At 37.6% G+C, this 23,725-nt stretch overlaps 3 protein-coding genes across 3 annotated transcripts in view; 1 reads left to right on the plus strand and 2 right to left on the minus strand.

Moving 5' to 3' along the window:
* Positions 1-3,600, minus strand: part of LOC117821690 (vasopressin V2 receptor-like) — a 40,089-nt gene extending 36,489 nt beyond the window's left edge. Inside the window, exon 1 of the mRNA XM_034696144.1 lies at positions 3,533-3,600. The gene's annotated coding sequence lies outside the window, so the exon portion shown is untranslated. The remainder of the gene's footprint in view (positions 1-3,532) is intronic.
* Positions 3,601-6,623: 3,023 nt separating this feature from the next.
* On the minus strand, positions 6,624-14,751 carry idh3g (isocitrate dehydrogenase (NAD(+)) 3 non-catalytic subunit gamma). Its single transcript, XM_034695508.1, has 13 exons — positions 14,618-14,751; positions 14,351-14,398; positions 13,999-14,010; positions 11,764-11,861; positions 11,557-11,672; positions 11,361-11,421; positions 11,055-11,187; positions 8,854-8,987; positions 8,632-8,734; positions 8,400-8,546; positions 8,174-8,268; positions 7,996-8,056; positions 6,624-7,604 (listed from the first exon to the last, which is right to left on the minus strand). The coding sequence occupies exons 1-13, from the start codon at positions 14,696-14,698 to the stop codon at positions 7,503-7,505; spliced, it is 1,191 nt and encodes a 396-aa protein (XP_034551399.1). The 5' UTR covers positions 14,699-14,751; the 3' UTR covers positions 6,624-7,502.
* Positions 14,752-14,910: 159 nt separating this feature from the next.
* On the plus strand, positions 14,911-21,928 carry fam3a (FAM3 metabolism regulating signaling molecule A). The gene is made up of 10 exons (XM_034695509.1): positions 14,911-15,229; positions 15,690-15,721; positions 15,816-15,923; positions 16,170-16,193; positions 16,329-16,455; positions 16,793-16,851; positions 16,941-16,991; positions 17,116-17,200; positions 18,866-18,992; positions 20,666-21,928. The coding sequence occupies exons 2-10, from the start codon at positions 15,706-15,708 to the stop codon at positions 20,762-20,764; spliced, it is 696 nt and encodes a 231-aa protein (XP_034551400.1). The 5' UTR covers positions 14,911-15,229; positions 15,690-15,705; the 3' UTR covers positions 20,765-21,928.
* Positions 21,929-23,725: the final 1,797 nt, after the last annotated feature.

Consider the following 23,725-nt stretch of genomic DNA (forward strand, 5'->3'; position numbering starts at 1 on the left):
CTGTGTGTTGAGTTATTTTGAGGGGAAAGTAAATTTAAACTGTTATACAAGCTGTACACTGACTACTTTACATTGTATCAAAGTGTCATTTCTGCAGTGTTGTCCAATGAAAAGATACAATTAAATATTTTCAGAAATGCAAGGGGTGTACTCACTTTTGTGAGATACTGTACATACATCAACACAATAATTACAAGACTTACAAGACTTAATTTAATTGACAAACAGAGGCCAGCAGCAGGACAGAGCAGGATCCTATTCAGGAACAAGTGTAAAAATAATCTTTTCTGTATAAACAAGGAAGGGGCCCCACACCTCTCTGAATTTATGAGACAATCCTTTTAATGTATAACAAATTCTTTCAAGTTTTAAGCTATTAAAAATCTCTTTCACCCAGAGAGATGTGGGAAGGGGGTGTTGCTGATTTCACCTCATTAGAATGAGGCGTCGAGCCAATAAAGTAACAAAGGCGGTTATATCTGATTGTGGTTTAGGTAAGGCTGATTTCAACAATTTGCAAACAAGCCATACTCTTCTATCAGCACACTAGAGTCTTATGCTTTTTCAAGCAACACTACATAAAGACATTCCAGGAAACTCCTTTCCTAGTGTTACAAGTCATGCCACCATCTTTTTTCTATTCAATTGCTTAATCGGGCAAAGGGTTTTAGGCAGTTGTGATCAAACGTAACTTAAGTAACAGCTTGGATGGCAGCCCAGCTAGTCCCTCCATCGAGTGTTAGGGTCACACCACAAAAAGAATTCTGCAATGGGTAACCTCATAAATACCGTACACTGAGGGAACACCTGACCTTAAAACAAGCTGATCACTGTCAAGCAAGTTAGCAACATCTTTACTGGCAGATCCACTTGATGTTCTGTGTCCAAAAGGAGGCAAGTTGGAGAAACATGAATAAACAATAAACACTGACGGGTGAGTAAGTTTAGTTTGTGTATGACGCAACTAAAAAAAAAAGTTGAGATCTTTGAATGACAAACTTGGAGACGACCTAAGGTCCTTTAAAATGATTGGACACAGTAACTTGTTTTTAGGAGGAGCTCATGCAAACTGAATAAAAATGAGGGAAAAGAAATCAAGCAACATATCTTTTTTAGAGAAAATGTGCCTTAACACGATCTTTGTAAACTAGTTTTCATTGAGACTATCTTGAGATTTGTCAGTTATCCACATATCAGGCTAATTCAACAATACTCAGAACACTGAAAACAACTTCCTGACACCCCATTTGTCCTGGATTGACAGCACAAATCTCAGAGATAGATATGAATGAAACAAGCACATGAAAACAAATCTCTAAAGGCTAGATTTATTTGGCTTTGTTGTTGTATTTATTTCTATTCTGGCGATTCAACCTTTCAGAGGCAGCTCTTGCAGCAAAACCTGCCCAGCAGCTTGAGGCCCTTCACAGCTTTATACTAAGCACTACATGGTGGCCTATAAAGATCAAGTGGCCGGCTGTTTGTTGCAACATTTCCCTCTCTGGTTATCTGCCTCATGGCCTGGCTCCAGCAGCAGCTCAGAGAGGACAGAGAGACTCAGAGTAGAGAGGAGAAGCGGGTGAGGGAGTGACAAGAGTGAGAAGCGGGTGAGGGGGTGACAAGAGTGAGTAAGTATAGCTCCATGTGCAGCGATGAGAAGTGATGTCAGGAACGGGAGGTAAACAGCCCAAGTGGAATAGGATGATGAGAAAAAGCTGGCTTAGGGTGGGGGACCTCTTATGGAAAGTGAAAAAAAAAGATTGATTTGAAATGAAAAGTAGCAGAGAAATTAAGAAGCAAACTCTTTACCGCCCTAGCTTGAATAACTTACATAAATGAAGAGAAAGTAAAACGGGAATGGACAGCCAATTTTCAGGGGCCAATGTACACATGCAGTAATTTATTGCACATTTCATACACTGCTCACCAAATGATTGAGTATGAATGTTGATTCACCAGGACAACTGAACTTTTAAATGACTTTTGCTTGATACGCAAATGTTCTCAATGTTCAAATGGGACACCTGATACATTACAATGGGATTTCCCCCTATGACCACAGGCAAGGAGGGAGCAGACGAGACAGAAACGAGCAGGTGCTGTCATAGAAATAGCAACAATGTTATGCTTGAGCTGGTGCACATTGATTGCTTTTGTTAAACAATGAGCGATTGCAGTGGGTTATAAAGATATATACTAATAGCTAATTCAGGACATTAACACTCTGGTTTGCTATGTGCCCTGACAGCCTATTAGCATGCATTTATGAAACAAAGTCAGTTCATTTGCAGATTTAGACTAACAATTTAAACAATGATAAACAGACACATTCTTGTATTTCATTATAACTATGTGTTAACACAGTGGAATTTGATAAACTATCCAGGGGTGTGATATAATCAAATAGAGCTCCTCTAAAATGTACTTATGTTTTAAGTGTATGTTGATGTCCATGTACCCTTGTACTATGAACTAAAGCAGAGGTTCCCAAACTTTTCAGCCAGCGACCCCCAAAATATAGGTGCCAAAGACTTGCTACCCCCCCCTGTCCCTCAAAGTGATTTAATGTGGCTTCATTTAGCTGGTCTGCAGAAAATTAGCCTAACTATATGAGCGTGTGTCTGTGTTTCCTGTGCCTTTATGAATTAACCTACTGCTACTGATGCTTTTAATGATTAACTGTTCACTAACCCTAAACTTAGGAGTCATCTGGCAAAAAGAAAGGCAGAAAACTCATTACATGTTCTATTTTCAAGGTTTCTATTCAAAGTTTAGCTACTATTTTTGTTGATATTTTTTACTATAATAGGTCAAATGTAATATTTTAAGATAACTTAAAAAAATAAAACATTCTGGAAGACATCTCATGGCCCCCCCATTTGTGTCTTGCGACCCCCTAGGGGGTTCCGACCCACACTTTGGGAACCCCTGAACTAAAGCATGGTTCTGTTGTGATATCATCACTAGTGCTGGGTGATACCACACTTTTATGATTCGATATGATAACACCCTCTAATTAAATTCTCTGAGTGGAAAGCTTAAAACAGCCTCTTCACCATGACTGTTAAAATGTCACTGTGATCACAATGTCTCTGAATTTGTTGGTACAAAACTTGGGAGTAAGTTACCCTAAACGAATCAGAAGTGACACATGCGCTTTTATTTTGCATTTATTAGGTAGTATCGATATTTTATTAGAGTAATCGATACTCAAATGAATAGCTTGAAAATATCGATATATCGATACCACAGAATCGATACGCCCACACCACTAATCATCACTTCTACTGACAGAAATGCAGGCTACTTGGAACTTCTGCTTCTACCACCACTGACGTTATTTTCCCATGAAGAAAAAGGAACTTGAGATCTAATCTAATCTCAACAAAGATGACCTACCTCTAGCATTGATGACTTCTCTCTGCAGTGTTTGGTTTTTAAAGATTTTCCTCTTCAACCTCACTCTCAAATATTAAATTTAATTTAGTGTTTTGATTACATCACTACAGTGTAGAAGTTGTGGAAAACTCACTTCAATGTGACTGGGCTCTCCGGGTGAATACATTGGTTGCCATGTGTGCTTTGACAAAATTCACAGCTATGGGAAGCTAGCGAGCTGGAGGGTTAAAGAAACAGAAGTTGGGGTGGCTAACAACTTTAGCTTCGAAAACTATGTGAAACTAAACTCGTTTCACATTCCCAGGTTTTAAAAATGAATAAATGTAGTGGATACTTCATCAACACAAGTCGTGGCGACGTTTCCTGTAGGCGTTTGTGAACTCATCTTATCATGTCACTTTATATCATGTCATTATAATAGTACAAAAAATATGAAACAATTTTATAAAGGAAAAGTCTAGTCAAAAATCTGAAATCTGGTTAGCAAAGTGTGAACAAATGCATGTTTGATACTATAAATATTAGTATGATAGAAAACTTTTTCTCCATCATAGATTTTTTTTTTTTTTTACCTATTTACAGTCTAACATATTACTAAGCATCACTGCATTTACCAACAGCTTATTTTCACTGTTTTATTTTGTTGGATCATTAAACTTTGAAATACATGTTTGTACTCTTCACTTTAAATATTAACATGGTTGGCAAGCATTACCTGTAACTTCATATAACATTTACTTTTTACTGCTAATGATTTGTGTTTTTCTTTTTTTTTAATATAATTTTCTTTTAATGTAGTTTTTCTCTTTTTTAACAAACAAACAAACATACATACATATGGGTCCAATAGGATGACATACCATTCTGTAAATAAAACAAAACATAAACATGAAACAAAGACAGTGGGAGTGCAGCAGGGACAAAGCAGCATATCTCACAGCCTGTTTATGCATTCATTATCTACACAAGTATCCAAATAAACTTTGTGGGTATGTAGATGCTAAATATATACTCTAAACAGTATATTGTTAATATTTGGTACTACATCATTCTATACTAAACAACACAGCATCCTCAGACTACACTTGACACCTAAAGAAATAAAACATATGTAAGTTAAGGGTGTAACCAAGCAGCAACCTCCGGTCTAAAAAAATATGAGTCCAATGCGTAAGTGCCAAAAACTGCAGTTCATCAAGGATCCGCTTGGGGCTGGCTCCGGAAGTACTGGAAACCACATACACACCAAAAAAAGCCGATCTTTACAGCAGAAATAAACATGTTTACAGCCTGGTACAAAAGACGAGTGCAGTCTGGATAGCTTTGTGTATTTCTGACCTATAGGCCACTCTTATACAATAATTATTGAGTGGTGGTAACAACACTTAATTTATTTATTTTATAAACATAACACTTTTCACTCTAAGTCATTATGGTCATTTGGTGTTACATTTATTTGACATGTGGCAGCAGTTTATATGTTGAGTTTGTATCATTACTAACGTCACACAGGGACTTTTGTCAGCTTACCAAAATCTAACAACATAAGACTTTGAAAGCAACACGACCCAGCCCACTCCACCAGCTCCTCCTAAACCTTTTGTTGAGCTCCCCCTCATTCTCCTGTCTTACCTCCTACTTTGGGTATTTAGCTGGCTCATCCAGTAGACAGTCCAGCAGCTCCTCCCGTACTTACTCTTCTGCCTTCTTCTCTATTTGTTTTGGTTGTTAGTCTTTGCTTGGACTCATCCTGTTGCTTATCCTGTTGCTAATCCCAAAGTGTTATCTCTGGCTCATCCCACAGCCAACTAAATCATCAAAGAGCATGTCATAAACTTGAGTTTTTTATTGCTTGTAATGATTACAGTGATCCAAAGAAAAACTACATATCAGGACCCTAAAGACATTACATTTATGTTTTATTTCTAATTTTGCAAAAATTGCTTCATGAAGGAGCTCTCCAGTTTAGTTTGTATGGCTTTTTACCATTTCGCAGTGACAAAATAATAGCTCACATTATTCTACAATAGAGTTGCCCTTCCTTTTCCACAGCAAACCCTCTGATTTATCTCTAAAGAAAACACAGTTTGTTACCAGGGTAATTAATTAGTCTCATTTAAGCAATCAATGTAATGCAGTGCACCAATTAATGTTATTAGTTTCACATGTGTGCCACAGGAAGACATCTGCTGCACTAAAAGGTCTATCCTTTCTCAACATACAAATGCAGCATTATGGATGTTGTTTTTATCACTGTATCACACTGGGATTATTGCACAATATATGAGCACGGGGTGTTTTCTGATTTGTTATTACTAAAACTTTTATCAACTTATCTGAAACCTAATCAAACAATGTAACATAGTTTTGTCAGATGACATTATAAGAAGTACTTGAGATTTATGCCATGATTTAAAGGAAGAGAACAAATCTTTTTCATGTGGCCTGATAAAAAGCAGAGAGCCTCATTTCTATCAGTGACATGAAAACAACAGATATCAACCTCATGTTCCCTATTATGTGAAACAATCTGGCTGCCAGATTGCCAGCGTCTTATTTTCTCTGCAGCTTTTTACCTATCAAGTCTGTGAACTAAAACATGCATTTCTTCTGTTAAAAGAAAAAAAAAAGGGCTCACTGCTCATAAGAATTGACCTCAAGTTGCAGTTTGCTGGCACCTCTAGTGCCACCTAGTGATGAAATGTAAAACAGCAACTTGTCATCCAGTGTTTCAAGTAAGACTGATGGGGCATGAAATTGTAAAACAAACGGAAGAATCAGTGAGCTTTATCTAATATGCAGAAAAATAATCTTATTCCCAGCAGGGAGCCAGGGAGATTTTCCTCCTTGAACCAAAGACAAAGAGTCAAGATAGAACTGAACAGTCCTGAGCGATACAAGGGTAGAGTTTGGTTGTAAGCCTTAGTATCCAGGGTGTTTGTTGTGCCTTACTTCAGGGAATGCCGGTGTCCTGCTCTTTCCTTTTTAATTATTTCTAACCCTTTTAAAGAGGTATTTATTCAACTAAAAGCGTTTTTTAGGAAGACCACAGCCTATTTTTTTGCATCAGCATCACAAAGATGCCCCAAAAATTAGAATTGAAACATTTCTGGATAGTTATATTGTTCTACATTAGTTCATCATACTTGAGCACAAATTAACATGGCACTATATATCTATTTACTTCAGCTTCAGAGTTCATTAAAGAGACTTTTCACTTGTAATGCTTTGTCCATAAAGTTCACTTTAATGTACATTGTTTTTTGTATTGATAATATATGTGTTATACAGTATATAACCCATCCACTGGTATGTTAAAGCCAACCCTTTTTAAGTTAAGACAACAGTATACTTTCATATGATTCAAACTTAAGTAAACATGTAAGAATGGCACAAACATAAAAGTTGACCTCTGACAGTTGTTTGATGCATACCTCTTCTGATGATGCAGTGAATATATAACATTTAAAAATACAGTTGATCTGATGTGAACACAAGGCGTATTACAGTATATGACAGACATTACAGGATTACATTTAAAGTATGACAGAAGAAAGTAAAGGCATTAAATCAACATTGAACATTTTTGGTTCATTGAAAGGCTGTAACAGAGCTGCAATTAAAATAAATAAATAATGATTCGCAATAAAGACTCTGCATGCCCATTTCAGGATACTTTCAACAGTACTGAAGCTAATACGTGTTTGTTGATTGACATGCTGGGAAAGAGGCCTCCTCGGATGTCATGAGAATTGGTAAGAAATGGAATTTCAACAGACTGAACCGGATGAACTCAGGAAATAAAATATATTCTTACAGTGGGATAACAATCTAAATGTGTGTGATATTTGAATTTTACTGAAAGTAAACTTTTTTTAAGGTCTGGTACAGGTAAGAAATGTGCGAAGGTGGACGTGAATATAAGGTCTCTGTTTGAATGAATAAGCAAGATGTGTGGATAAGAAAAAAAACAGAACCATTCTGATGTCATTGAAAGGACATGGTGCCATGGAAACAAACATGCATGGACATCCCTCTTGGATACTGTGCACCTGTCCCAGTTACAGACACCTGTTCAAAATCCCACCTCTGATGAGTTGGGTTTACAGGTCAGACGTGAGCTGCCCTTTACTCTGGATGAGCCTCATGATGGACTGGACCACCTCTAAAGTGGTGCCCTGACCCCCGATATCAGCTGTGTGCAACTGCAAGACAAGAAAACAGAGAATTTAAAAACCTGCAAGCTGTAACATACTCTCAATAGAGGAAAATACTTTCTCAAAAATTGTGCCAAAGCAGAAACCTCTCTTCTGTTTTGAGTGATAAGCAGATCAGTTGTTTTTTAAATGAACTAAAGGACTGTAAGAAATGCCACACGATGTAAAATCAGATACCACTCAGTGAAGCACTTGATCATGAGCTTTGGGACATCAAAGGCATACAATAGTGCTTTGTGTGGGTGTTTTGTGATGCCCACTAGGAAGCATGCCAGACATGTCACCAAGGCCTCTAAGCCTCTGTCAAACAACAATGGACCAACAGCTTTATGGCAGTGACACAGGTGAAGGGAGGGCCTATTAGTGAAGAAGGACTAACCCGGGTTTCATTCATGGTGGTGAGGACAGCATTTCGGATAGAACTTGCATGATCGTAAAGCCTGGAGACAAAGGAGAAAGAATTGTTTATAACACTGGTACACCACAGTCAACACATTACTTCCAGATCAAAACCCAAAAGGAATTTACTCTAAGTACTTCATCTTAAAAAATCTTACTTAAGGTGGTCCAGCATCATGCAGCTGGCAAGAAGCATGGCAGTGGGGTTGGCAATGTTTCTGTCAGCGATGCTCTTCCCTGTGTTCCTCGTGGCCTGAGCGTAGCAGAAAAAATTAGGGCAAGAACCAGGCACAACTCATGCTGATGATTCATTTGATGTTCCATTCTTCCAAAATAGAACAGAGGGGATAGTGTGCTAATAACCATGAGGTGCCAAACACTCACCGTTTCAAAGACAGCGTAGGCATGACCGTAATTAGCCCCGGGCACGAGGCCAGGCCCTCCCACCAGGCCTGCACACACGTTGCTCACTATGTTTCCATACAGGTTGGGCATCACCATCACATCAAACTGCTGGGGCTTGGACACCAGCTGAGATGACACAAACATTCAGACTTCTAAAACCCTTTCTAAACTTTTCTAAACTCACATTATGAGAGATTTCATCATCTGTTACCTGCATGGTGGTGTTGTCCACGATCATGCTGTCAAATGTGATGTCCGGGTAACCAGAGGCCACTTCTCTGCAGCACTCCAGAAACAGGCCATCACCAAGCTTCCTGTTCGAGCAGAAAGTCCACTTAAATCATTTCCAGCCCTGAGAAACTCACTTTACTTTATTATGTAAGACTCAGGAGGCCAACAGCTCTGGCATTACATTTGCCTCAGAGAAACTCACATGATGTTGGCCTTGTGAACAGCAGTGACCCTACGGCGGCCTTTCTCCCTGGCCAGTCGGAAAGCATACTCAGCGATCCTGAGGGAGTTGTTCCTAGTGATGATTTTGAGGCTCTCCACGACCCCTGACACACTCTAGAAATAGACAGAGAGGAGTAAGACTAAAACATCACAACTTCGGTTCATGTAGATCAAGCTGTTGATAATAAGTTGCATTGTTCTGAGTTATCTGTGAGGCGACATGTGCAACTGCAGATTACTTCCTAACTCTAAAAGTTTATCCACTGTAGTTATTGTTTCTTAAAGCTCCTGTGAGAAATGTCAGTGTGTCATGACTTTGGTGACCCCTGTGGACAAAGTGGTATTTCTCATCTGTTTGCAAATTTTGTCTCTTGCAGGTGTAAATAAGAGTTTCTTGTCTTTCTTTTGACAGTCAAATGCACCACTTACTGTGAGCATTAGAAGGTAAACATAAGAAAAAAAGGCTGTTTCTGCAAGGTTCTGTTGATGACTTAATCTGACGCCCCTGATATTTTTGGGGGGAGTTTTACCCAAAGGTTTATATGACAGAGATCAGAGGTACATAATGCGGATACTTTGGTTGATTGCCAAAAAAATTATTACTATTAACTGGAAGGACACTAAGCCGCCAACAACTGCTCAGTGGACACAGACACTAAAGCAGGTCTACACAATGGAACAGATGACTGCAAATCTACAACTGGAGCTGGACTTTTTTTATGCAAAGATGGAACTGCTTTCGGATTTATTTGGATATGTAACCATATGATCTGCATGGCGTGGCTAAGCTCAGCATAGAGCGTGGTCGTATGGCTGGCCCTGACCTCTGCCGAAAATGCCTTTGAATTGGTTGTGTTTTATTTCTATTTTTACTATTTTATTTTTATTATTATATATCTATTTTTATAGTCATATATGTGTATTTATTTTTTATTTATTTTGTCTTTCTTCATTATATAGTAGGAAAGTAATGTATAAATTGTGTGTCAAGCTGTGAAAATAAAAACAGTTTAAAAAAAAAAAGAATTACCGACTCTATATTAAAGTCATATAATTGTTGTTACACGTATCAAAAAAAATGTAATATTTTTCTTTAAATTCTAATTAAATTAAAGGTTTTCTTCCAGGGTCGAGCTTGAGGCAGTTATTCTGGTAGTAATAGTCAATGAAAATACGACTCCTGTTTCCTTTGAAACTATCAGAGCTTAAACAGTCGTCAAGGATTAGGTAGTAATGTCTCACAGATCTCTGACAGCTGAGCTAGGATTATTAGCAGACTGTTCTGTGCAGTTTTCTTGAACTTACTTGATCTGACCAACTTGAACTAACTTTAATGACCCCCTGGTGGGTCACGAGACAGTAATGGAGGGGTCGCAAGATGTCTTACAGAAGTTAATCTTTGGTTTCAGTAAAAATTGCAAATTTTACCTCATTATATTAAAACTGCAACTTTGTTGCAAGATTACTCCTAAGGTTAAGGTTATGGTTAGTTTGCGATGAACTAACAAAAGCATCAGTAACAGCAGGTTAATTCACAGCAGCACAGGAAACGGCCACATGTGCATGTAGGTAGACTAATTTTCTTCAGGCCAGCTTTAAAAAGTGAAACAATGAATCGCTTTGAGGGACAGTTTGGGTCGTGAGTCTTTGGCACCTATATTTTGGGGGTCGCTGGCTGAAAAGTTTGGGAATCCCCGATCTAGACTGACCTTCATGCCGTCACTAGTTTTAGTTGAAATTATTTGTATTTTATGAATGAAACTTAAAAGGTGTTAGGGTAATCAGTCCATCAGTTTGTTATTCACATAATGCCAAATCATAACAGAAGTTATCTCAACACTTAACAGAGCGTGTTTGAGCTTGTAACTAAGAAACCTAGTATTGTAACTAAGAAACCTAGTATTTAATGTGGGTCTCTTTTGTCTGGTCTATAAAAGTTGGTTTAATAGGGTCACTATCTGCACCAATACTAATCAGGATCAGCAGACCTATGTTCTCCCCTTGGTAAACAAGTGCTGTACTCTTAAAAGTTTTAGGGTAGTGTCTGACTCTGATTAAAAAAGAAGTTGTTTTGCGAATACAAGACACAGAGGGAAAAGAGATCTTCAATAGGAGAAAGTTGAAGTTTCAGTGCTTTTCAGTGGTCAATAATATTGATTCAGTGTTCTCGCACTGTCTGACCTCGTGCTCCAGGCTGCTGTACTCTCCCTCTGTATTCTCCCTAATGATCATGATGTCAATGTTCTTGTGGCGAGTCTGGACTCCAGGGAGGGACTGGCAGTGCATCACATTGGCAAACAGGTCCAAGCTTGTGCTGGTCATGCACACATAGAACAAGAGAACGGGAAAGTGGGGGGAATACAGGAAAAAAAAAATGGGTCAACTCACTCAACCAGACACAAAGGACCCAATTATGTGAGAAATGTAAGCCATCTGACAAAACAGAGATTTTACAAAGGGAGCTGGGTATTTCATTAAAACTCTTACCGTAGGAGATTATTTCTGGATTTGACAGATGGCGCCATGGTATGTTTGGTTTCAATGTTACCTACCAGGAGAGTGGAGTAATATCACGGTTTAGCTTTAGTGTCATGGTCTTATTATAAACTGAATTCTTCTCAGCAGCTGTTCTGCTTTTGCGTTAATGCTCGGCTTCTAAACAGACTGACAAGCGGTTGCTTACCTTTGAGAGCAACTCCATTACGGCGGATAGCAGTAATAGCATTATTGATATCATCCTCGGTCTCCAGGGCAGAGTTGACATGCACCACCTCAAAGTCAACAGGAACACAGCTGAACCTAGAGTATAAGCACAAAATACATTGTAAGGCCATAGACATGAGTGTGTGGGCTACACTTTAAAATAGGACTGAGCTTAAATCTTACAAACCTGAACACCTCTCGGACATGATTGAGCAGCTCTGGACCGATTCCATCTCCAGGAATGAGAGTCACAGTGTGTCTGCCTCCATACTTTGCTGGAGGAGGCTGCAACATTCATTACATCATTAAGTGTGCTCACCTTCAAGGGACAAGACTGGTGATTTTGAACACTTTAACCCTACTAATATACATCTATGACCTTATACATGCTTAAAATTCATACATGTAGTAAATGATGTATTAACATGTGGTGGCATTTGATTTTAGATGTACTTCCAACCTACCACTTTAAGAATATTCACTTGCAGAAACTTGACAAATTGAAGAGCCAATTCAACCTAAAGAAGCTTGGTTTGTGGTAATTTCCACAATGTTGTGGTTATTGTAAATGCCATGATGGTATTAATTATTAATATCAATTTCTCAATTTAAATCCAAATGAATACAAAACATGGATTTCATAAACCGGATGTTGTGGGTTTAGAGGTAGGGCTGCACGATTATGGCCAAAATGATAATCACAATTATTTTGAACAATATTGTAATCACGATTATTCATAGGGAAAACATCTGTATTTTTATTGCACTACTTTTAAACAAACATGCATTCCTTGTATATCAGTTTGTGATTTTTTTTTCAGATGGTTGAACAGATTAGTTGTGTTACCTTGCGGGGCAGACACAACTCTGCTGCACTCTTTACATATGACTTCTTCTTGTTTAACGTCACAAGTCCAGACAATGGATGGTGAGCCTTCTCAAGGCACTACCTCCTCACTATGATGCTCTTCATCTCCAATTGCTGCTGTACTTTTCTCTCTCGACATGACTCGCTCTCATCTGTCCAGTGAGTGACTTGAGGCTGCCGCTGCTGGGCACATCCGCTTGTTATTTAGCAAGCTTAATGAAGCCTTAACCATGCATTCGCCCCCTGGTGGTTGGCTGACTCGTTGAGAAAGTGCTTGATCAGATATGAAGCAGAGTCCACATTTTAAATGTAAATATCGCAGACGATAAGGCTAATTTAATGATGGCGGTCAGAATCGTGATCACAATTAAAATTTGATTAATTGTGCAGCTCTATTTACAAGTACTTTTAATATCAAGAGAGCTTCCCATTACCTAATTTTAATAAATAACAATAGAATATGTTTTTTAAATAACATTGAGTAAGGTTAATTTGAGTGCATTGGCTATTTCACTCCATTTTCAGTATGTGTGAGTCAGTATTTATGATAGAATTTAAGATACAATACATATAGTGCACACATACACTAAGTAATATCAACTATTCCAAATACCTTATCTATTTATCAGATAGAAGTGTACATAGTGTGTATACCTCCATGATAGTTGCCATATTTTATTTTATTTTTACTTGGTTTTATTTTATTTTATTCTATTCTATTCTATTTCATTTTATTTTATTTTATTTTACTATATTATATTATATTTTACCCTTGTCATTGCTATTACTATTGTTATTATATTTTTTAACTATGTTAGTACATTGTTTTATTCCCCTGCCCCGTGTTGTAAGCTGCTGTAACAAAAGAATTTCCCCCAACGGGGGACAAATAAAGTAAATCTCTATCTCTATGTTTTGGTCAATTTAAAAGCAAAAATGTCACAAATGCAATTTGTATAAAACTCATTGATTACAAAACAAACACATTTCTTTGTGCATGCCCTGATACACAGTTGCACATAAACATCTGGAGGCTGACATGTGAGAAATGAATAAGTTAAGTAAGTTTTATAAGTTAAGTAAGTTTGATGTTAATGGAACAATCCCTAGTTTAGTCCTACTAGGCCTGTGTACCCAGGTAGAAGTTGTGTGAGGGTGAAGACAGTAGAAAGTTGTTAGTCAGTGATTCCACCAGTGCTTTAGCAAATTCCGAGACCAGCTGGCCCAAGCATCCAGTTTACCTTCCACCAGCCAAAGCATCACATATCATTGACTTATTTAACAGTTACTGGGGCATGAAGGGGGGTCAGACTGTCATACCTTAACTAGTATGGTAAGTATATCCATCACTCATTACATTATTTACACGTGATATTTCATAACCTTTTAGAGATCCAAATGTACACTGTTCTTAATGATACTTGTTCTGGTCATTGTTTGTAAATGTGTTTTTTATTTTATTTCAATACCACTCAGCCTACTCAGTACTATACTTTCTTGAATGTGAAATGATGCATTGCAGTCAAATAAAGCACATCAGAGTCAGCTACTTACAATGTTTTCTCCCTGTTGTTGAAGATGCGCAGCAAGGAAAGCAGAAGGGCAAGAATCAGTTTGACAGCTCCACATGAGAATCCAAGGAGTGGTTCAGAAGTTTAATGTTAAGAACCTCTCCTCCCCCAAGGGGGTTGAAAACAGATAAAAACCACTCCAAGGTTACATCGAAACAGATACAAACGTACCCAAAGTCACAACCCAAAGCCAGACATCTTGGAAATTAATGATTTCATGAGTAGAAGTGATTTTTTTTTAATGAATTGAATTGAATTCATGAATCAAATATTGACAAAATCACTTCTTCTCATTATTATAAGTGAAGCCCACAGAGACAATTTGATGCACTCACAGTCAGCAAAGTCTTGTTCCTGTGACTTGTCAGAGTTGTTCCAAATACCTGCAATACAATGTAAAGCATTTCATTACAGGGGGGTTGCTTGATAAAACAATCATTTTTATTTCTGAAGAGAATTGACAGAAGCCTAAAAGCTTGCTAATACAGCTGTATGCATCAAACCATATGACCTTGTGCTAAAATAAACCTACGTCTATGCCTTTAATTTGAGACGACACAACAACAATTAACAATAATGCGAGGAAACATGTCGGTCCTTACTTTAACCGTATTTCCAAGGCGTCCACCCCAGAAAGGATTAATAATTTTGGACATCGAGAGTACAGCACTGTGGGCAGCCATCTTGATTTGGAAGTGATGGTCGCGGGCACGAGGACGGAGGCGTGGTGATTGTGCTAGTGCGAAAGTTATTCATATTTTTCTCTTTTTTTTTTTTGTTTTAAGTTTTGTTTTTCGTTTCGTTTTTAAAAAGAAGGAGCTTCTTTAAAATGTATAAGACTTTTAAATAATAATTTAAAATAAATAAATCATTTAAGTCACGTGACGTTCCTCGCGCAAACTCACTGGCCGCGCACTGAGGGTTGGCACAATATCCGGAAGACAGCCAGATGGGATGAACGGAACATCATTTTTCGATGTTTCTTGTAAAAAAAAGTAGCGTTGTAAAACTAGAGTAAATAATCCAGAGAGCATATTACCACCATTTTTGTTGTTAGTGATAGATTATGTATGCAAAGAAAAGCTTCAATGAGGAAACAGCGCAAGAAATAGTCTGAGTCCCGAGTGGCAGGAGCAACAGCTCTCCTCTGCCGTGTACTGCACCTGAGAAAAGGTGAAAAAAGGTGGTACTCGCCTGGAGCTTGAGCACAGAAGGTAAGACCTGTTGCTTTTTACTTGAAAGTGCATATAAGTGATGAAATAAGTTGTAAGAGACCTTTTTAACCTGTGTGTCCTTGTGTTAAGAATGGTTTGGGCTCGTGTGGTCACTTCAAGCGTCATTTCTGCAGTGCCATCTTGCTATACCACAGTAAACATTAAAAGCTTTATATCAAAGCTTTTATATGAAAACAGAGTTCTTTAAAAGACCATTTGCAAAGTTTTCATTCGAGGTGATCCTATCTGCTATGACTGTACACATTTGATAAGCTCATTAATGATGCAATACAATAAAGCACTTAAGTTATGTCGCCCTTTATGTCCCAATACCAGTAAAGTGAATTTTGGATTAATATATTTATGGCACATCAAAAAAGCAATCTGTATGTAGCAATCTTATTTTGAACTTTAAACAATTGGAAAGTAAATACAATCTGTCTCATTTGTCTCTTTCCAGGTCTATGAAAGGGTGAATGATGAGATTAACAGGTTCGTTCTGCAACATTTCAGCTGGAATTTTTTAATCTGTTTCTAATCTCATGTGAATTTAGCCTGACCAAGTGTTCTCTATTGGTTTTTGCAGGGCCCTTGAGAGCTGTGGTTGTGCTGCTGTTAGTGGGGCTCACCTGGCTGCTGGCAAACTCCTTGTTTGGGGGGGACAGTAACTCATCCGTGAGATTTTTCTTCACTGGTAAGAGAAATATTTATTCAGGGTTTAATGGATGAAGACGGTGATGATTAATGTCTGGGTTAGGGTTGTTTTTATGTTTCATTGACTAGAAACAGAACAAACACAGGGTTAAAAGAAACTCAAAGGTTAAGTTTTGTTGGTTTCACCTCAGTACATGCCTGATAGTGGGTTTGTGTTCAATCAAATAAAGCCTTGCTGATAGGATGTGGCCTAATTCAAGTGCTACAACTGTGTCCATTTTTTTAGGTGCAAGTGAGGAACCAACACCTGGTAAGTAGAAGAACATCTATGACAAGACTGTATCATGACCTCTTCTCCTGAAAAGTATAATGAGAAGTACCAGGATATTATTGAAACCTTCATTATTTTTCATCCACTCTCTTGCTACTGTATCTGATATTTTAGTCGAACCCCGTCCTCGAAGGTATAAATGTGGACTCACGGCTCCCTGTCCCGCAAAACATTTGGCTTTCCGCCTGGTGTCTGGTGCTGCCAACGTCATTGGGCCCAAAATATGCCTGGAGGACAAGATGTGAGAATCAGAGCTTTCCAGTTATTTTCTGTTTGTGTGTGTCTTTGTCTCCCCTGCTGTCTCACTCCCCTTTTCATTTTTTTGGGTTTCACATGCTTTTCTTTTTTTTTTTTTCTTCCTCTTTGCTGTCATAACCAGGCCTCCAAGTCTGTCTGGGGAGCTGAATGCAAGTATTGTTTCACTCTGTCTCTCCCCCCACCTCTTTTGTTTTTGTCTGTAGTTGGTCCTTTTACATTTGCTGTTGTTTCTTGAGTGCCAGGCAGTGTGTATGTGTGTGTACAATATGCTTATGTGTCAGACAAGAAAGTGCATCAACCTCTTTTATCTCCATTTACAGGTTATTGAGCAGTGTGAAGAACAACGTAGGCCGAGGACTTAACATAGCTTTGGTCAATGGTGAGAGCATCATCCATCTCCTTTATATCCAGCTATGTTGTCTGTTAGCCATGTTTTTTGTAACATCTGTCTTGGGTTTCTTCCTCCAGGGGTGACAGGAGAGCTGCTGGCCACTAAGATCTTTGATATGTGGGCAGGAGGTAATAAAAACCAGACATAAATGTATAGTATGTATGTATGTATTTATATCACATCTGGAACATTTGACTCTTTAATAACAAGCTGTAAACCACAGTTCATAGCTCATCTGACGTTTGTTCTCAGATGTTTCTGAGCTGTTGAAGTTTCTCCGGCCACTTCATGAGGGAACACTCGTGTTCGTGGCTTCCTTTGATGATGCAGCTACAAAGTAAGAATCCATGATTTTCTATCATTTCCAGTCTGTCACACTTCTCTTTCCACTTTTGATGCACCTTAAAGCAATTTTTTCATATACATTGTCCGCAAAAGCTGAAGAACTTTCAGAGTTTAACTTCAACAATATTTTGAGGGCTAAAATATTACAAGTCACTACTAAAGCAAAACAACAGCAGGACCTTAAGTATGTCAGCTTTCCTTTGTAGCAACATTATTTACTCTTTTTTTTTGCCAGAATCTGTTCTATGTCTTTGTTAATTCTAGCATTTTACAAATGTATCATAAATAGGTAGAATCAATCTACAGAAAACGTTTTGCCAAAATTACAGTACTTATTCCAGCCACTGTTAAAAATGCTCTTTGAGGAATCTCTTGTTTTAAAAGTGCCACTAAATACTGAAGGAGGAGAACAAAGCTGCAACAACAACATCAACATCAAAAACAATAAAAACAGCACATTTAGACTCATGAATAATGTACCAGTAATGATGGTGAAAATATCTGTAGCATTTGCAGGAACTTCAAACGAATGCTATAATATTGATCTTAGCATTAGCATTCACAATAATCATGTTGACAATAGGGGTAGGAATGAATTCAAGATTCAAGACTCAAGAAAGCTTTATTGCCAAGTGAGCTCACACCGACAAGGAATTTGACGTGGTGAATGGAACACTGATACTTAACAACAAGACAGTAAGGACACAACAAGACAGTAAGGGCAATAAATATATAAACCTAAACACATCCAAAAATTCTAAATAAAAATAAAAATACTATCTGTACAAAGAAAGGTAAAGAAGTACTTTTAAAGACATGAAATAAGTTCACTTAGCCAAAGCCGGAGTGCACATGTAGTAGATGAATATAATAATAAAATATGTTATGTGATAAATTACAATATTGCACATGGTTATTGAGGTATTGCACTGGAAATCAAAGTATTGCACATGTATGTGATCAGTCACAGGAGTCACTGGTTTACAGTTTGATTGTTCATGAGGGAAAAACTAGGGACTAGGGAGCTCAGGGACTCCTACTAAGATCTATGTTTGGTAACTTTAATGGGACATGAAGATTTAAAGTTGGTTACAAGCAGATAGTAGAAAGAGATGAAAAGACAGGAGCTTGGTGAGCCATTTCCCATGGCAGTCTATGTCTATAGCAGCATAACTAAGAGCTGGCCCAAGCCTGAGCCAGCTCTAACTATACGCTTTATCAAAAAGGAAAGTTTTAAGACTATTCTTAGAAGTGGAGAGAGTGTCTGCCTCCCAGAGCCTGACTGGTAGATGATTGCAAAGAAGAGGGGCCTGATAACTGAAGGTTCTACCTCCCATACTAATTTTAGAGACATCTGCATTACAGTGAAAATGTATTGAGTGTTTCCTCTTGATACTACCTAGAGGAAGCATAAGTTGAAAAGAATCTGTGTGCTGCCCAAGTATCGTCTTTGTGTGGGAAACTGCCTTACTGTTGTCTGACATGGCCTTGTGGCTCAAACACAAAACAGGCTTTTAAAGTCATGAGCCTGCGTTTCAGCTCAATAAAATCTCTGAAAGGTTAATCACTTACAGTAACTCGTACGTCTCTTGCTTAGAAGAACAACATGCCCCCAGTGCATTAATACACATTAACACACTTGCCACTGTATTTTCAGGATGAACGATGAGTCTCGGCGACTGTTTGAGGACTTGGGGAGCACAGCAGTGAAGGAGCTGGCTTTCAGAGACAGCTGGGTGTTTGTTGGTGCCAAGGGAATCGAGAATAAGAGTCCTTTTGAGCAGGTATGTCACTGTTGTTATTGAAAATGAGCAGAAGCCAAGGGTAGAAATGATCAATCATTGGCTGTGACAAGAATTTACTGCTTACAGCTGTCAACAGATTTTTTTCTGGAGTGCAAAGAAATTAAGTAATGTAGCGAAATCACAAAGAAAAGTTGAGCAGTATTGGAGGTAAGGTCTGTATTGTTGAGGATTTATAGAAAACTACAACTAGAATATTACCATATTAAACTGTCATTGCATGCATAAATTCGAAATAACCTCTCTTTTAAGGCCTCTTGTCTGCCAGCAAAGTCAATGTTATCCTACAGTTAGATTAGTGATGTTACCCTGATGCAGAGAGGTGGAAAAACTTACTAACTTAAATGAGTAACAAAGTAAATTCACTTCAGTACTGTACTTAAGTACATTTTTTGAGTATCTGTACTTTACTTGAGTATTACTTTTTGGGGGAACTTATTACTTTGACTCCACTACATTTAGAAGACAATTATTTTACTTTTGACTTCACTACATTTCTATCAATGCTCTAGTTACTTACTACTTTTGCTTTGAAGTCAGTTCATGTATTTCCTTCTCTTTTCTGAAATCTGATCCCTAAGACAGAAAATGTGTTTGTGTAGTTCTGTTTGTCTCAGTGGTTTAGCCATACGTGTACATTGTGCATCTCCAAGATTAAACGTGGAGCAAACACAGAACATCACTCAGATCATGCAGTTCATTTAGAGGTGGTGATGATGGCTATAGTTCTCCACCTGAGCACCCATAGTCATATCTTCAGCCCGTGTTAGAGGTTTTTGAAATGATGAATGATACGTATCGTTTGAAATGTTCTCCCTGTTTCCCACTCTGCCCAAACATACAAAAATTCACGGTCCAACCTGAGAAAGCGTGATGAGCTACATAACATTTGTTTCATTCCAGATGAACATTTCAAACTAAGGGGTCTGTGCTTGGAGTAACTTAGTGTGTGTTTTTATTCCATGGTATATATTTTAGAGATTTCAAGTAATGGCTTCTAAATAAACATAATGTAACAGAATGTACTCCTATGTATTCTTGACTGCATTTATGTATCGTGAAAATACAACGTTTTGAGATTTTTTAAGAAGTACTTTGAATACTTAAGTATTTTTAAAAGCAAGTTTTCAGTACTTTAACTCAAGTAATAATTTGACAGTGCAACATTCACTTGTATTGGAGTAATATTTGACATGGAATATCTATGCTTTGACTTAAGTAAAGAAGCTGTGTATTTTGTCCACCACTGTTTAAATGTGACCAAACCTGATCATTGTTTTAAGTTTGATGATTTTACAAACTTTTTTTCTACATAGTTATATTTTTTAAGCTTGAGTTTATAAAGAGTGAATTTACGTTGGATAGAAAGTCAGCCAGTAGAAGGCCCTATGAACGTGGTAAGGCTGGTGCGTTTATGTGCTTACTCAAAAGTCAGAGATTATGGGTCCAGTAGCTTTTGTGTTTCTTAGAAAGCTTTCATAAGCTGTCAATAAACACCAACCCTGTTGTTGGGAAAATCTATTCATCATTTTAAATTGTTAAATCATATTTATTATTTATTCAGCACTCTGTGTTTCAGCTGCTATCCATTGGGCAGCTGATCCCGCTTTGTTTTGTTGACATCTGCACTGTGTTACTGTGATTGTTCCCAACAGCGTATGAAGAACAGCAAGAGCAGCAACAAGTATGAAGGCTGGCCCGAGTCCCTGGAGATGGATGGCTGTATCCCACTCCGTCCACCCCTGGAAGGATGATCCTGCCTGGTACTCTCTGACATTAACAGCACAGTAACAGCTGGAGTAGCAGCAGTGGATCCAAAAGACTATTGGAAAGCCATGTAACTGCCAAACAAATGGAAACATCTGATATCTTGGCCACAAGCTACAGTTTGTTTTCCCTCTTGTTGCTGCGGTATGAGCTAACAATGAAGACTGTTTTGGGACTCAATATTTTTAAAGTTGCTGGAATTTGTTGTAGGGGATTTGTGTATCAAGCTTTGTGAGCCAGCCCTGAGCTTGTAGAAACGGGGGAAATGTGTGCGTTGGGTTAAGGGAAACTTGAGAAGCCAAATGTTTGTTGACCAAAGTGTAACTGCGACTCATGAATGAAAACAGCTGGAGTAGGTCTTCCAAAGCCAGCAATGGAAATGGATATATTTCCTTTGTGCAAGCCTGCCTGTAGGGTGTCAATATTCTTGAGCAACAGGAATATGAAATGTTGAATTCTTGCACAGTTCATGTTCAGTTGACAAAAAAAGACATGCTCAACTGGTTACACATAAAGGTTTTGGAAAGCCTAATCCAGCTCAGCATAGGACAAATGTATGAGGTACACTTATTGTTTTAATAACCTACTAAGCAACAGGTTGTGAGTTGATTTTATATTTAAATATGTTAATATATTATCACCCTGTGATACATATTTCATGGTTATGCCTCACGCTTGCTGTCATTGTTTCCTTAGAACTTGATGCATTGCAGTTATTGCTTGCCATATGTTTACAAACCTCATTAGGTAATACTCTTCATGATCATTTTCCGTTTTAATAAAACTATTTATTTTAATACTTTTTTTAGAAAACATGTTCATGGTGTGGGTTATTCTAAACACTGCCATAAGTTTAAACTTTGTCTCAAGCTTGTAAGCATCTTTTCACTGAGTGCTTTGTTTAAGGATTCACTCTAAGTGTGTGGTTTGGTTTTTTTTGTATGTTAAGTGTTTTGAATGGGTGTCTTGCCAGACTGACTGGTGGGAAATGTATAGAAATAAAAATATAAGTTTTAATGATTAACTAAAAGGTAAAATTTGAACGCCTTGATTGAATTATGTTTACATCTACGTGTAAACATTTTCTTTGGAGCGTTGAAGTCTGTCTTTATATTGTTGCAACCATATCTATAAATAAAAATGTCCAAATACTTTTGTTTTCTATTTTCACACCACCCCACCCTCCCACCCTCTATCTGTCCTGAGCATAGACTTTAGGTCCTGAGGGTCCTGAGCATAGACTGTCCTAGATCCTGAGTGGTCTTCAGTCAACTCAGCTAGACTATCTTGAAGAAATGCAGCAGAGGGCGACAAAAGCCAACGTCTTACTGGGGTTAGTCGGTTCATTTTGCTCAAGGCATTTGCTTTATTGAGCATATGCTATCGTTAGGTTAATCACCGCGGACTGAGAGTAGAAGACTTCAGGTTTGGTTGCAGTCTCAGCGCACAATAGCATCTCTCGTTAAATCTACAGACTGAAACAGTTTGACAAACACGATCAAATTCCATGTTCCGTTTAAATGTGTTATGTGGCATTCAAGTGTTGTTTCAGAAATCGTTAATTTGAATTGTACATGTAAGAGTGAGTTCAATGTACTCAAACACCGTGAGAAATGTGAGGTTCAAAGCCCACAGTAGATTAATGGGTTAGAATATTGATGTAGTTTACAGCTCATATTATTATTTTGACCTCGGGGCTAATGATTGTACTCATGTCCCTATACAGATTTAAGATGAGGTATTTTCATGAAGCCTAATGTGTTAGAGCATCAGATTTTAAAGTCTGTGCACATTATGAGCATTTATTAAACACAAATACAAAGCTTTTGTTGTTAGAAGAGGAAATCATGTTTCAAAGCCATCCCATATTTTCTTAAAAATACAGAATTTTTTAATACTACCTGTAATTACTACTATTTAATCAATTTATAACATTTGTATTTATCTAAATTCCATTTGTAACATTGTATATACCTAAATTGTATTTTATCTTTGTTTATGTATTTTTATTTTTACTTCTTTTATTTTACTAATTTGAATTTTTTTCTTGATTGTACTTCTGTCTGGGTTGCTGCAACAACTGAATTCCCCCCCCCCGGATCAATAAAGTTAATCAATGAAAATGAGACAAAATGTAATATGACGACAAATGGTTGTATACACACATTCCAAACCTGCTTGTGGTTTAAAGTGGATTCAAATCAGAAAATGCACTAACTCAATATTCTTCTGTTATCAAGTAGTACACTTTGGTAAATAGTAAAATTATTTTAGTGTATTAATTAAAGGAAACATAATATATCAGCTAGACCAGGGGTTCCCAAACCTTTCAACCGGGGACCCCAAAATACCCGTGCCAAAGACCTGCGACCCCCACTGTCCCTCAAAGTGATTTAATGTGACTTCATTTAGCTGGTCTGCAGAAAATTAACCTACATATATGAACATGTGGGTATGTTTCCTGTTGCTATGAATTAACCTACTGATACTGATGCTTTTGATAATTAACTGTTCACTTACCCTAAACTCATTACATTTTCTAATTTCAAGGTTAGCTACTATTTCTGTCAATATTTTTTAGATAACCTTTGTCATTCAACTGTTTTATTGCATTTTTTAGTATTTCTTTGTTCACCACAAGTTAACAAATGATATATGAGTAACACAAACCCAACAAAGACGAGAAAAAATAAATAAATACAAAACAATACAAAAATAATGACAATAATAAACAAATAATAACTAACAGTGCAAACAAAAAGGAAGATAAACATAAGAAAACAAAGTAAATAGACAAAAATAAATAATGATCATAATAATACATATTTTTAGATAACTTTTCAAGAAAAACATAGCGTCCCAACCCACACTTTGGGAACCCCTGAGCTAGATAACCATTAAATAGGTCATTTTCTGCATCATGGAGTGTATTAAGCACATTATCAATC

Source organism: Notolabrus celidotus, chromosome 11 (assembly GCF_009762535.1).
Source record: "Notolabrus celidotus isolate fNotCel1 chromosome 11, fNotCel1.pri, whole genome shotgun sequence".
Classification (NCBI taxonomy): domain Eukaryota; kingdom Metazoa; phylum Chordata; class Actinopteri; order Labriformes; family Labridae; genus Notolabrus; species Notolabrus celidotus.

Excerpts from the sequence above, each read along its gene's own strand:
- fam3a (XM_034695509.1), top strand. Across the intron at positions 15,924-16,169 it reads CGTGAGATTTTTCTTCACTG|GTGCAAGTGAGGAACCAACA; the intron begins GTAAGAGAAATA and ends CCATTTTTTTAG. Across the intron at positions 16,456-16,792 it reads ATATGCCTGGAGGACAAGAT|GTTATTGAGCAGTGTGAAGA; the intron begins GTGAGAATCAGA and ends CTCCATTTACAG.
- idh3g (XM_034695508.1), bottom strand. The coding sequence starts at position 14,698 with ATGGCTGCCCACAGTGCTGTACTCTCGATGTCCAAAATTATTAATCCT. Across the intron at positions 11,188-11,360 it reads TCCAGAAATAATCTCCTACG|CACAAGCTTGGACCTGTTTG; the intron begins GTAAGAGTTTTA and ends GTGCATGACCAG. Across the intron at positions 8,057-8,173 it reads ATGATGCTGGACCACCTTAA|GCTTTACGATCATGCAAGTT; the intron begins GTAAGATTTTTT and ends CTTTGTCTCCAG.